The sequence below is a fragment of the Mustela nivalis genome, assembly GCF_964662115.1.
Source record: "Mustela nivalis genome assembly, chromosome: 8".
Taxonomy (NCBI): Eukaryota; Metazoa; Chordata; class Mammalia; order Carnivora; family Mustelidae; genus Mustela; species Mustela nivalis.
Genome location: NC_139027.1, coordinates 103,050,409 through 103,065,825, shown reverse-complemented (window position 1 = coordinate 103,065,825; position 15,417 = coordinate 103,050,409). Strand labels below are relative to the sequence as shown.

Genomic DNA, 15,417 nt, shown 5'->3' with positions numbered 1-15,417 from the left:
TTCGGGAACAGATAGGACACTTGTAGGTTGAAAGACAAAGCTCTAGAGGGCTATTGCCCCTAGAAGCAGCCCGCAACCTGTGATGGACAGGGATAGTGGAAACAATGTTGGGACTTCCTGCCATCCTAGCCAGATGCTCTCTTCTGCTTCCATGAGTGTCCCTTTCAGTTTCTGACCAAAGTCACACCTGAGGACCCACGTTGGATTGGTGTGAGAGCCAGGGGAGGGAAACATCAAACTCTTAGCAGTGTACTGAGGCTAGCGGATATCAGATTCCTTTTCAGCAACTACAGCCCTCCTAATGAACAGGGCATGGGATAGGTATGTCTGAGAACAAAGGAGGTCCTTCAGGACGACAAGGATTGGGTGAAATAGTGTAGGCCTCAGGCCTCAGGGTGGCCTGGGGACCGGAGAAACCTAAGATGACAGCAAAGGGCTGGCAAACTCTCTAAAAGGTAGTAAATATTTTAAGATTTGCAGGCTTCTATCACAAATTTACTGTCATGGTTTGGAAGCAGCCTTTGGCAATAAAACAAATAGACATGGTTGTGTGCCAATAAAACTTTATTTACAAAAACAGGTAGAGGGTCGGATTTGGCACATACCATATTTTGTGACTCTTGCTATAGGTGATCACAGAAAGTGAAAGACCTGGAAGAAGAAGACGGAGGTGAGGGAGTGCCCACACTGTTAGGGAATGCACTTGATGGCTTACATTGATTTATTTATTTATTTATTTATCCTCATAACAACCAAGTACTTACAGGTTTATCATCTGCATTTTAAAGACGAGGAAACTGTGGTTTCCTGAAAATAAGAAAATTGCCAAAACCAAACAGCCCAGGTTTGAAACCAGATCTATTTGATTTGAAGGCATCTCTCTCCAAGCTGACGCCTACAGACACCTTCATTGTGTACAACCCAGGAGGCAGAGTCCACAGATCCCAGAGGCATTAAATTCTAAATCTGGGCGGAGGGGGGACAGAGTGGCAGTGCCAGAGACAGGTTCAGTCTCAAGGGCCATAGAAGCTTCTCTGAGAGTGTTAAAGCAAGGGGCATAGTTGCCACTGTGTTCACCATCAGTTTTCACAGTGAGACCAGCCCCGGCATCCGACCCATGCCATTTGCCAGTCTGTGACTTTGGAGGCTGCACAAAGGCAACATCTCAAACATAAGAAGTCAGAAGATTTCTTTTTTTTTTTTTTTAAGATTTTATTTATTTATTTAACAAAGAGAGATTACAAGTAGGCAGAGAGGCAGGCAGAGAGAGAGAGAGGAGGAAGCAGGCTCCCTGCCGAGCAGAGAGCCCGATGCGGGACTCGATCCCAGGACCCTGAGATCATGACCCAAGCCGAAGGCAGCAGCTTAACCCACTGAGCCACCCAGGCGCCCCAAGAAGTCAGAAGATTTCTTGAAAATAAGTTCCTGTCCTCTCCTAGCTTAATGTGCAGGTGGGGCATCTGATGGAAACAAGTACATGGTACAAATAACCGTCGGAGGGTTTGGATAAGAATCAGTGTCATAATCATTAAAGTTCCTTTCTATGGGCTAATCCAGTCTTGATTTCTGACTATGCATTCAAATACTCAGAAATTAAGCCTTAGAATTATGAAATACCAGAGGGTATTTTTCTTTTTCCTCCTGCACTCAACTCTTATAAGAGAAAGGAACCAGTATCTGAAGTTTCTTCCAGAAATAACTTCCAGGGAAGCCCTGAGGTCAGTTTGGATTCAGTCCAGTCTTCTCACTTTCAGGACAATGGAACAATGATAATTCAAAGTACTTTGTGATGACTCTGAATCATCCTGATCCTGAATCACCAATGATTAAATTATGTTCACTAGATAACTAGTATTTTCTAAAGCAAGAAAGTAGACTGATGCATTTGCAAAAGAAGTTATGGAAGAATTTAAACCAAAACAAGCCAATGGCTTAGCCTGGGATGACCAAAGCATTAAATTTACAGAGACACCACTGCCCCCTCAATGTCCACCTTAATCGCTCTTTTAGAAAATTCTGGCATAACTCAAGGCTGGTTTAATTTATTCCCTTACACAAATAATTTTATGGATGACAACTCTGTGATTCAAATCCATAAATGACTCGGTTTTGGCTATAAAAGTATAAACAGAATGCTTACCAAAAGTTGCTCACTGTTCTTTCTTGCTATAAACCATTTGATTTTTAGCCAAAAGACCTACAGCTAAACAAGCGCTACTGTTTGCCTTAACACTCAGTATAAACTGTTACACAAGGAATTAAGCATTAGTCATCAAATTAATTAAAAGACAACAAAACAGTGCAACCATCTCAACACTCAAAGGTGAATTTGACCCCGAAAATATGGGGTCTTTCCCTTCTTAGAAAAGTGGTCCCAGAGTTCTGGGGATTCTTGGCTGCAAGTTCGGCCGTGAGATCTGTGCAGTACCCTCTCCAGGCCCTGCCCACCTTCAGGGCAAGCAATTTTCTCCAGGGCAAGGTTGGAGACCAAAGACCTCAGCCCAGACCATGGGTAATTATTATCAACCAGAAAAGTAAGTCAGGGTGAAAAGCTTGTGAACCAGGCAATCAGACAGCAAACACAGAGGTGCAGAAAATTCCAATTTTTCTTTTCTCTAATGGAATTTAGCCTCTATCTGCCAGCCTAATTGCCCTCACTCAAGGCAGAAATTTGACATTGGTCAACTCAGGTGTTGCCCCCACCATCCTGTCTCCAGGACTGACCTTGAGCTTCAAAGGACTAGCACAGCCTTAGGAGAGTGTGCAAGGGTGCTGACATTTTCATCTCATCATCTGTGCCCCTAGATTCCACTCTTGCATCCCCATTTCCACTGGTCTTGGTTGTAAGTCCATGCAGACCCTGCCCCAACCCTGAATCCTCAGTGTCCTGACCCCTGAAATTTCTAGGCCAGCTGGTTCTCACTGTCATGTCCTCACCACCACACTCTCCCACAGGATATTCCTGCTGCCAGCTGCTCCACACTGATGGTCAGAGGAATGCAGAGTGGGGCCACCCCAAGTCCCTGAGCTAAGACACCCCTGAGAGCCACTGCTGAACTACAGCAACCAACCCCTGTTCTAAGATGAGTTCCAGGCCTTTCCAAGGTTGGACATTCCAAAATACCTCCATCCTACTCCAGAACACAACTCAGAAGAAAGTAGCACTTTGCACCCTTTCTGGGTGTCCCACAATGGCTACTCATTGAATTTTCCTTCCAATTTGCCTTAGACCAGGGGATTTTTCTCCCTTCTATGGAGAAAGGAACTAGGCTTAGCAAACAGTCTTCCAAATCTATTACTTAGGTTTCAACCCCAGCTTTAAAACCCAAAAGAAAAGTACTAACTTGAATTTCTCTCGATTGCCCATCCCCCAACTGTACCTAAGAATGCTCTTGTCTCAAAAATTCAGAGAACGTTAGGGGTAACTGAACATAGTTATTATTTCAAAATAGTACCTCTCAAAACAACTGAAAGCCAAACAGTTCAAGAAAAGTAAAAACAAAACAAAACAAAAAACATGCCAAATATGTCTCCCAGAGACAGAAAATATAGACCAGGTTGAGAATTAAACTTTTTAAAAAGGTAAGTGAGAGTAGTTTGGGATCTAAAGGAAGAAGGAGGAGCAGATCATTTGGAACCAACAATTATGGCCGGAGGAGACAGAAGGATGTCCTCTCTGATGAGCACTTATTAAAGGAAGACCTGGATTCTAGAATAAAGGATAGGCTTGTTCAACACCACAGATAAAAAGGACTGGTCCAAATTTTGAATGGGGTTGGGGAAGGTGGAAAATGAGGAATTAGTTTTTTGTTTTGTTTTTTTTTTTAAGATTTTATTTATTTATTTGACAGAGAGAGATCACAGTAGGCAGAGAGGCAGGCAGAGAGAGAGAGAGGGAAGCAGGCTCTCCGCTGAGCAGAGAGCCCGATGCGGGACTCGATCCCAGGACTCTGAGATCATGACCTGAGCCGAAGGCAGCGGCTTAACCCACTGAGCCACCCAGGCGCCCCGAGGAATTAGTTTTTGATGGGAATGAAGTTTCTGTTATGCTGAGTAATTTCTAGAGCTGTGTTGTGCAACACAGCCAGCAATACAGTATTATGTACTTTAAACTGTGGTAAGAGGATAGATTTCATGTTAAAGGTTCTCACCAACAAAATCAAAAACAACACCCAGACACAAATAAGCACACAGAAATCTAAGGAGGTGATGAACATGGTGTAGCACCTTGGTTGTGGCAATGTGATCACAGGTGTATGCATATGCACAATCTCATTACATGTGAAATAGACCAAGTATACTTCAATAAGGCCCCAAATTCTTATATTAAAAAAAACTGGGGGGCGCCTGGGTGGCTCAGTGGGTTAAAGCCTCTGCCTTCGGCTCAGGTCATGATCTCAGAATCCTGGGACTGAGCCCCACATCAGGCTTTCTGCTCGGCAGGGAGTCTGCTTCCTCCTCTCTCTCTGCCTGCCTCTCTGCCTCCTTGTGATCTCTGTCTGCCAAATAAATAAAATCTTTAAAAAAAAAATTGGGGGTGCCTGGGTTCAGTCGTTTAAGCGTTTGCCTTCAGCTCAGGTCACGATCCCAGAGTCCGGGGACGGAGTCCGACATCCGGCTCCCTGCTCAGCTTCTCCCTCTGCCCTTCTTCCTGCTTGTGCACTCTCCTTTCTCTCTCTCTCTCTTTCTCAAATAAATAAGTAAAATCTTTTTAAAAAAATTTTTTTAAACACCACACACAGAAATAAACTCAATATGGATGAAAGACCTACAAGTGAGAGAGAACACAGGCAGCAATCTCTTTGCCATTAGTTGTAGCAACTTCTTACTAGTTGTTTCTCCTGAGGCAAGGGAAGCAAAAGCAAAAATGAACTATTGGGACTTCTTCAAGATAAAAAGTTTCTGTACAGTAAAGGAAACAATCAATAAAACTAAAAGGCAACCTTCAGAATGGGAGAAGATATTTGCAAATAACATATCTGTTAAAGGGTTAGTATCCAAAATCTATAAAGAACTTATAAAACTCACCACCACAAAAATGAATAATCCAATTTAAAAATGGGCAGAAGACATGAACAGACATTTTTCCATAGGAGACATGCAGATGGCCTACAGACACAAAAAGATATTCAACATAACACATCATCAGGGAAATACAAATCAAAACCACAGTGAGACATCACCTCACACTTATCAGAATGGCTAAAATTAACAACTCAGGAAACAGCAGATGTTGGTGAAGAGATAGAAAAAGGGAAACCCTCTAACACTGCTGGTGGGAATGCAAACCGGTGCAGCCACTCTAGAAAACAGTATGGACTTTCCTCAAAAAGTTAAACATAGAACTACCCTGCAATGGCACTAGTAAGTATTTACCCAAAGAATACAAAAATACTAATTCAAAGGGATAAATGCACTCCAATGTTTATAGCAGCATTATTTACAATAACCAATTATGAAAAAAGCCCAAATGTCCATCAACAGATGGATGGATAAAGAAGGTGTGGTGTGTGTGTGTGTATGCATATGTATATATGTATGTATATATATACATACACATATATATATACACATAAAACACACACACAAACACACACACAGTGGAATATTATTCAGCCATAAAAAAGAATGAAATCTTGCCATTTGCAACACCGTGGATGGAGCTAGAGAGTACTATGCTAAATGAAATAAGTTAGTCAGAGAAATTCACATGTGGGATTTAAGAAACAAAACAGATTAACAAAGGGGCAAAGAAAGGAGAGGCAAACCAGAAAACAGACTCGTAACTATAGGTGGGTTAAATGGTGATGGGCATTAAGGAGGGTTATGATGAGCACTGGGTGTATAAGTGATGAATCACTAAATTCTATACCTGAAACTTACAATACACTATATGTTAATTAACTGGAATTTAAATAAAATCTTGGGAGAAAAAAAATTTAAATTTCAGGGTGACATCTACCCCAAACACCACATTTATTTAAATAAATTAGTATTATAATTCTGCCTATTACAACTACTGGGGACAGATCATCTTTTGTCATCCAAGAAGTGGAAACACAAGCTAATGGAATTCATCAATGTGCTCTTAAAAACATTATGCCACTAATGCATCAGGTTCAGAAACTGAAGCGTTTTACATGACAAAAGGGCACAATTCTTGGAAATGTCTCAAGACCCGTGAATCAAGAAATGACCACACTGGAAAATACATCGAACCCAGTGCTCCCCAGCCCCCTGTCTGCTGTGGACCAGGAAACCCTCCAGAGCTTTACTGCAGAACTCAAAAACAAAGCAGAGAAAAATGGCATTCTCATTTTCAGTGTCCCAGGCAAGGAGAGAAGGCAGTGAGAAGGGATGGATTAGTCTCCAAAAGGTGGTGGATCATCTTCCATCGTGGACCAAAATAAAAGGCTCATCAACTAAAGACCAAAATGGAAAATAATTTAAGCGGATATGGAATTAGTTTCCATGGGGAAAGGACTCTCCATGGGAAAGGCAGGGGTGTTGGAGGCATAGAATTTAAGCTTCGAACTGAATACTGTAGGGTATACGAGTACTCCCCATTTGTAAATGTCTACTTATTTATTTCATCATTTGTTGCTCTGTGCCCACCCCCCACACTGGGCTGTAAGTTACATGGGCAGAGATATCACCAACTGCATTCCCATATTTGGAAAAGTGTCTGGCATAGGTTAGACTCTTACTGACGTGTGTCGAGTGAGTAAATGAAGTTGATATCGTGTCGATGTTAGGGGCTTGGGTGGGTGTTTCACACCCATGAATATAAAGGAAACAAGCCTATGTCAGTCTGAAGCTGGGAGCTGGAAGTGAGCCTTCTGCATAAAGCAAGAAAACTCCAGAGGTTGCCTCCCTTGTGACATAAGATCTCGAACCTTCTGACCATCAGTCCAAGGACATGTAAGTCCTAGATCCCAGGTGAACCTCATTTACCCACAGGTGGTGACTCAACTTAAAACGGAGGCAGTCCTGGAGAGCGCAAGACTCCAATTTGCCGGTTCTTGGAAGGTCTGAATTAGAATGGGGTGAGGAACCCTGGGAAGCATAAATGGAGAACAAAGAGATCCAAGGACCCACCAGCTCTGGCACCATTTGGTGAGGGCTGGTCTAGCGCGGAACATTAACAAAGCACTCCACAGAGGGCCTGTAACCATAAAATAGTCATGTCTTGCAGCTTTTTCTCTTGCCTCAACACGTCTGGCTTGATTGAATTAATGAGACAACTTGTGTTTTTCAGAACGCCGAGGCAAGCTATGACTTCAGCGGCAATGACCCCTATCCTTACCCTCGATACACAGATGACTGGTTCAACAGGTAAACTGGGCCTCGTGGGCTGTCTTTGACTTTAGATTTGGGGGTTTTATTTGACACTGCTTTGTTTTTAAAGCTTGAGCATCACCAACAAGATTAATCTCCCTGCTTCACTAAATTATATTGTGATTTTTCTCCTTCGTAGCTACATTCTCTAAATTCTTAGATTTTGTTAATACGGCAGCATTCCTCTAAAACTGACTTTTGATTCTTTTCTTCTCTTGAATTGGGAGTTATTTGCCACTTTATTAAAGATAGCAGAGAGTAAAAATAATGAGAAACCCTTTTTTCAACCTAACCGAATGTGAATTTAAAACACATTCATTTCAGAGAACTGAATGAAGAGAACTATTTTGCCTCTCTGCTCTGTGTCCAAATGTTTTTGAAAAGTGTTTCTGCTGTAACCTTGTAAGAGCTCAAATAGTTCTCTTCAACTAAACAGTAAGAATTATCGGCAAAGGTTTGAAGTATTTTTTTAATTGATGTATGATCGATACATAACATTATGTTAATTTCAGGTATATGACATAGTGATTTGATATTTGCATATATTACAAAATGATCCCTACCTTAAGTCTAGTTGGTACCTGACACCATGCCTAGTAACACAAAATATTTTTTGTAGTGATGAGGACTTTTAAGATCTGGTCTCTTAGTCACTTTCAAATATATAAGGCAGTATTATCAACTCAGAGGGTTGAAGTATTGCTCGGCATCTTGTCAGTTGAACTACTCCATGGTCCGTCCAAAGTTGTGCCTTTTCTTCAGCCTCTCCTGCTTCCAAACATGTAAATATGTAGTATCTTTTCTCTAAGTAAAATTCTTGCCTAGATGGTTGATTGCTTATAAGAAATATCAAGAAATAGAGATGAGTGACTTGCCCCCTCAGAATCAATACAGTTTCAGACATAGTGCTTGCTTATTATTGATGTTCTTGGGTGAAATTCATGAAAACATATGAACTTCAATTAATGGTTTAACAGTATGTGAACATCGCTTTTACTTCCCATGGCAAACTCATGTAGATAAAACAAATGTTGTCATTCTCTGTTCCGTGATTTTTTTTTAAGTGAGGAGGGGGTTGGTTGGCAAGGTTGAATGACTTCCTGGTCAAACAACTAGTAAGTATCAGAGCCAATGCTTGAATCCAAGCTTCAGACATGTTTCTAAATCCAAATTGTACCATTCTTTAATAAGCATCAATTTTATTATAAAAGACAGAAAGCATGACAACCAGAGGGTAGCCAGGGACGGGTCCCCAGTGGCCCAGGCAGCTCAGACTCTGTCCTTACAGTTAACAAGTTGACCAGTGTATGTCTGAGGCACAGTAAGTGCACATGAGTTGGGGACTTGACGATTATAAAAAATACAGAAAAGAATAAAGAAGAAAAAAAAACAATTAAATTTGCAACATTTTATTTATTTTTTTAAGATTTTTATTTATTTATTTGACAGAGATCTCAAGCAGGCAGAGAGGCAGGCAGAGACAGAGGGGGAAGCAGACTCCCTGCCGAGCAGAGAGCCTGATGCAGGGCTCAATCCCAGGACCCTGAGATCATGACCTGAGCTGAAGGCAGGGGCTTTAACCCACTGAGCCACCCAGGTGCCCCAAATTTGCAACATTTTAAAAAGATCATCGCTGATGTCCAATAACACAGTTTACTCTATCAACTTTCAAAGCTGCTTTAAAATGATCCTGCAGTGTTTGGAGGTGTGTTTAGGGAATGAGGATGTATCAAAAAGGTCTGAGAACTTCTGACACGAAGTATCTCGTATCTTCCATGACTTACAGCCATAGATCCTGACATACCCTGAGCAAATACACCATTTCCAGACACAGGGATGTGAAATTTCCAAATTGATGTCACTAAGTCAGAGGTGAGACATAATTGGGGATGGTGGTTTGGAACATTGCACTGAGAAGGACCAAGAAGGAACATCTGACTTCAGCATGGGGGAGTATCAATCATCCACACGATAACTAAGCCAGTAGATATGAAATTAATCTTTGACTGATTGATTCAGGTACAAAAATACAACCAACACTATGGTTTTCATCCCCACCCCACTACATCCCATTTTCTGAACCCAAACACAACCTCTCCAAGCAAGTCTTCTTGTGGAATGTGTTGTAAGAATACACTTTAAATACACAAATAAGGAAAAACCAGAGATGGCTTCTATTTGAAATGTTTCCATCGGCAAACTTGCTCTTGAAAGTTCAAATTGAAACTGACTAAAATCCTCTAACAAGGACTGATCAGGGCTTATTGCAATACAATTCTTCACTGCAATGGTGAATATTCCCGAGTATCCAAGTGCCTGAGACACCATTTCATGAGTCAGGCACGTATGATCCTGGCCTGTTAGGAAACCACTGATGCAAGACCCAGGACCCACTCTGACCTATAAATGGGGCTTTTCCCAATTATCAAGTCATGCTTGAAGATCCTTGTCCACCGCGGTTTGTTATTACAAAGACCAGATGGTACCCACTCAAACCATGACCTCTCAAAGCATAATTACTATTGGCAATGCCTCTGGAAAGAAGGTGGGTCAAAGTTCAAGCCCACAGCACTGGGAGGATCTGTGGTCGAAAACGCTGGGTCTGTCCTGAAGATAATTCCTTCTTGGCACAAGGAAACGTTGAATATAGCATCCTTTCCATGAGTGTAGGGTACGTTTATTTAAAATTCCCTTTAAATATTTAAAAAATATTTAAAATATTTTAAAATATTTTTAAAAAATAAATAAAAAAATTTAAAATATTTGCCTGGTATTTTCTTCAGTATAATGTAGGGCTTGAGGCAGGAGGAAGAAAAATGAGTTGGCAAATACAGGAAAAAAACTTTGTCATAGGTTAGTAATTGTTAAAACCTAGGTTGGGGACATGAGATTCCACTCTACTCTTGTAAATATCGGACTTTTTCCATAATATGAAGTACATTTAAAAAGCATAGGGCGGGGCACCTTGGTGGCTCAGTAGGTTAAGCCTCTGCCTTCAGTTCAGGTCATAGTCTCAGGGTCCAGGGATCGAGGCCCGCATTGGGCTCTCTGCTGGACAGCGAGCCTGCTTCCCCCTCCCGCTCTGCCTCTCGGCCTACTTGTGATCTCTCTCTGTCAAATAAATAAATAAAATCTTTTAAAAATTAATTAATTAGTTAATTAATTTTTTAAAAAACCATAGGGCATAATTTAGTTGGGTATTTATGAAACTATTAGTGTTGGTGTGCAAGCTTCTGAGGAGCTTGCAAATATCCTATGAACAGAGACAGAGACAGATGCCCAAATCACCATAGTGCTAAGCCCACAGCCAGGGCTAAAATAACACAAGGAAGCTAATGCCTATTGGGCAGTTGCTTTGCTCAAGGTGCTTTTTAAAGTACTTTGCATGTAGCCTTTCAATTAATTCTTATAATAACCCTTGGAAATAGCTATTAACCAGGATTATCTCCATTTCGAAAATGGAAGCACAGAAAGGCTTAGTAACTTGTGCGAGGTCACACTGCCAATAAGTGGTGGAGACAGGATTTGACACCAGTAAGGTGGTCATTGCATGTACGGCCTCATAAGAAAGATGCCTGGGAGAGCACAGAGAAGTGCAGAATTATCTCTGGCTGGAGAAGGAGAAGCTTAGAGAGGCTTCCATGAATAGGTGGCATTTGGTCTAGGGTTTGAATGAAGGTAACTGGTGGAGTTAAGGGGCATATTTAGGTGAAGGAAGAGAGGCAGGAGGTGCAGACATGTTCAGGAGGTAGCCTAGACACGTGAACTGGGAGTTAGAGACTGGGATAGGGGCAGCATTCCAGGAAGGCTTCATGGAAGAGGTGTGCATGAATAGTTGACGCAGGTTGCTAGGAGAAAGGAGAGATTTTGTGATTGGGTCACAAACTGGGCCCGAGGCATAGATGAGGACCCTTCTCCCATTGCATCCAGGGAGTATGTTTCCCTGGGGGCTCTGGGAGCCTTGAGTCCAGCACCTGCTTTTAGCTGGAGCTGTGCTTACTACCAGGCCAGTATGAGCCTCTGGCCAGCTATGCAGCCACCAAGGCATGCCAGTTTCTTCAGATGTTCTCCTCTGGGCATGGACACCAAGCCAGCACCATCTCTGCTCAGCAGACCGGGGACTCTTAAGAAATGCTAGTTTTAGCTGCTCTGAAACTCCAATAAAGGACTGGTGGATGTTGAGCAGCAATGAGCTTGTTCCTGTTGCTGTTCCAGCCGCACTGGTAGCCTCAAAGGCAGCTTAGAAGTTAGAAGCAATGGCTGGGCAGGAAAATGCAGTATCTCTCCATCATGGGCTTTGCATTGCAATGGGAAATAGAAACCAAAATGCCCTACAAGGGCCCATCTCCAGCAAGCAAGCACTGTTCTCCTGGCTGGGAAACCGAATTTAATAGCAGAGTGTCTCTCCTGGGCTCTCCTCACACTTTAAACTAGCTTATCATCCCCTCTGCAATTCTTTGGTAACTGGTTTTCCTCTGAGTGCACATTGCTTCAAGAACATATTCAAAACTCCCAGCCAAGGACTGTTTATGAAAGCAAACTTCATGCATATGCAGAACTGCTTTTAGGGGATATGTATATTAGAATTTCTTGCCCTGTGCTTAATTTGATTTTATAGGATTATTCCTTTTTAAGCAGAGCAAGTGTATTTATTCTACTGTGAACCATTTAATAATTACCTGCAGTATCCAAGCTCCAGGGAGATAGCTGAAACACAGTTGAGAAATTTGTAAAGAGAGTATAATTTCTTTCTAGCTTGTAATCAGAGAAATACAGACCGCCAAGCAAAATAATAATATAGTCATAGTAGGGGTAACCCAGTTTGCAAAAAGGTAGAAAACAATCCATGCTTAATGAACATCAATAATATGCAAAACAGATATAACTTGTTTCTTGTGTGGTATCAGCATCTAGCTTTACTTGTTTTTCCTTGCTGACACTCAACGCATATTGATTGGCTGGTTGATGGATGGGTGGCAGACCTTCTTGGCCATGCCTATGCGTTGAGGGCCCTTGACACCTGTCCGTTTTAGAATGGCTTGCTTCTTCCAAGGTTTGCAGCCCACACTTTGTCAATAATCTCCCAGCCTTGCTTGCTTTTAGGTCAATGTTTGGTGATGCATCACAGATCTGTATTCCATTACTGTGCTGCTGTCCATAAAACTCCCTCTTGCATAGCATTTCTTTGACAGGCATTCACCACTGAAATGTCATCCCTGCCATCAGCAGAATTTATGGGGCATCACAACGGTGCTGCACGCTCTCTTGTGAGCCCTAACGAGTAAGAGATTCTGGATGAGAGGCAATTCCTGGCCACAAAGAGTTTACTATAAATTCAGAAAGGGAGAAGACATTTATTACTCAGGCAACCAAACTGGGGGTGAACGGAGGAAGAAGGGTAAACAGATGCTGAGGGACATGGATCTCTACGTGAGCTCAATTGATTGACAGCATTAGTTAAACCTTCAAATAAGCAAGATTCTCAGTGGTTAACTTTTTTTCTTATTAGAAGTCATATTTCATTTTGAAGAACACTGTGCAACAGGCCAAAAAAGAACCTGTGAGGAAAACAGCCATTTCTGGTTGGATATTTACACGTTGATGGAAACTGATGCTTTACCCGGGAGACACTTAATGGTGGAGAAATAGACGAACACCTTTCCCTCCTGTCTTTATGAATTAATTCTGAAATCAGCTCCTGGCTAATCAAACTCAAACTGTTTTCAAAGACCTAATCTAACTCCTTCTCTCATGTGAGCTTTGAGACAACCTCATAAGCCGGTGTGAGCGCAAATGCTGCCCCTTGCCGTTAACTATCTCTACCCAAACCGGAGCATAGTGAAATCCTACATAGTTTAATTTTGTGAGCTGCTAGGAGCCATTGGTGAAATACCATACAGTTGCTTTTTAAAAAAATTTCTGGTTCCCTACCTGTATTAGACAGATCTTCATTATTTAGATTTTTCCCCTCAGTTCAAACAAATAGACATAACACAGAGGAGGGGGTTTTGGAGAGAATTACATAGACTGTAAAAGAAATCTCTGTATGTTGGTGTAGTCATTTCTACCTTGGAAACTAATATTATGCATGCCATATGGGGGACATTTATGGCCCTCAGGTAGCAATAATTCTTTCCTTGAGGGAGAAAAATACAACAGATTATGATGGACAAATGTAGTATTTTAACTGGTTGGAATAGATAAAGTGATCCCTAAATACTTTTCCCCATCTGTAAAATGGGCCTGAACTCCACCTAGACAGTTTCTATGCAGGACTATATACACGCATATATGGTACTTGGTTCAGAGCATGACACATGGTAGGCATTCCCTAAATGACAACAAATATAATTGTGAAATTCAGCAAAGGGATGTCTAGAGGAGCTAAGACAGAGGTTCTCCAACTAGCTAGAAAATGGAGGGTTTATGCCAAAGGAGTCAATGGATGACCCAGATATGGATGACCTCACCCACCTTTCTCAGCCATTCAATCTCTCATCTGAGCCTTTGACAAAAACTAGAAAACAGTAGCTCAAAGTTAAACTTTCTGGCCAGAGTCTGGTGCCTGTGTTTCTGCACTTCTGATTGAAAGAAGAGTTATATCCAAAGATGGCTGAAATGCATGAAACAAGGTTGATTTGTGGGGAAGATTGAAGGGCTTAGCATCTAAGGTGAGAAAGATGGAAAACCTCTTCACTTCTCCAGAAAGTACTGAGTGCTTGCCAGGTGACTTGGGGTTTTCCCCAGAAGCAGTTGTACATGCTGTCCTATCCAGCCGTTTGGGCTTACCCTTGGAGAGAGCATTCAATATAAGCCAGGAAACATGAATGACTGAGCCCTGCACTTCAGCTCCAATATATCGAACATGAAAGTATCTTTCTCCAAAGACATGGCTGAAAAGACTGTACCTAGCTGCTCTACAGTTCTGGTTGTGTAGGGATCTGTAGGCCTAGGGAAACTGGAGGCTAGAGCCTCATGTCCATGAACCTGGCCAAGTTGCCCACTGGCTTGCTTATCTCCAATATCTCTGTGAATCAAGGGCCCTAAACCCTCATTATAAGCTTTGGCTGTGGGATATAGAACTAAGGAATCCATTAAAACAACTGTGGAACCAACAACTAGGAAAGGAGCCCAAAGGAAGAGAGAGAAAGAAAAGGAAACAAAACAAAAACCCTCCAACTTAATAACCTACAAGCTAACATTCCACAATATCTGGGGGGAAAAAACCCACATCAAACACAATTTAAAAGTCAAGATATGAGTTTATATCAAGTGCAATTAATTTTATGGAGAGTTTTTTTTATTAGTTTCAGAGAGAGAATTTAGTGATTCATGGCTTGCATATAACATCCAGTGCTCATTACATCAAATGTCCTCCTTAATGCCCATCACTGAATTATCCCTCCCCACCTCACCTCCCCTCCAGCAAACATGTTTGTTTCCTAAAGTTGTGGTTTGAGAGTCTTGAAGAAGACATTAAAGTAAGTTATATTTAGTTTGCTTAGAGGAATAAGTGCATGGATAACATCCATTTTAAAAGAAAAATAAATGATGGCGAAACAAGCAAAAATAAACATGAATATGAGAAGGAAACAATTGCAATTGGGAAATGTAGCCTCTGGAATGAAATCCCAGTGAATGTGATCAAATCTAGCCTGGGTGCAGTTGAAGAGATAATTATTGAACTGAAGATAACATTGTTTATTAAAAACCTATAGCAAACATTCTTCTTTTTTGTGGGGAGGGAGGAGTATAGTTGACATACAGTGCTGCATTAATTTCAGGTGCACAACATAGTGATTTGCCAACTCTATACATTAAACTGTGCTCACCACGATAAGTATAGTCACCATCCATTACAATGAAACACCATTACAATATTATTGACTATATTCTCTATGCTGTACCCTTCTCTCCCATGACTCATCTATTCTGTAACTGTAAGTTTGAACCTCTTAATGCCCTTCACCTATTTTTCCCACCCTCTCCCCTCTGGAAACCTCCAGTTTACAAACATTATTCCTAATCTTGAAACTTTGATGGCATTCTCTTTAATTCTGGGTGAAAAAAGAATGCTTC

The 15,417-nt window shown here is 41.5% G+C and overlaps 1 protein-coding gene across 1 annotated transcript in view; it reads left to right on the top strand.

The window, feature by feature from the left end:
* The window catches only part of PCSK2 (proprotein convertase subtilisin/kexin type 2), a 270,666-nt gene that overhangs the window by 186,440 nt on the left and 68,809 nt on the right, over positions 1-15,417 (top strand). The window contains exon 6 of the mRNA XM_082743215.1: positions 7,259-7,335. Within this exon, the coding sequence (XP_082599341.1) occupies positions 7,259-7,335 (77 nt within the window). The remainder of the gene's footprint in view (positions 1-7,258; positions 7,336-15,417) is intronic.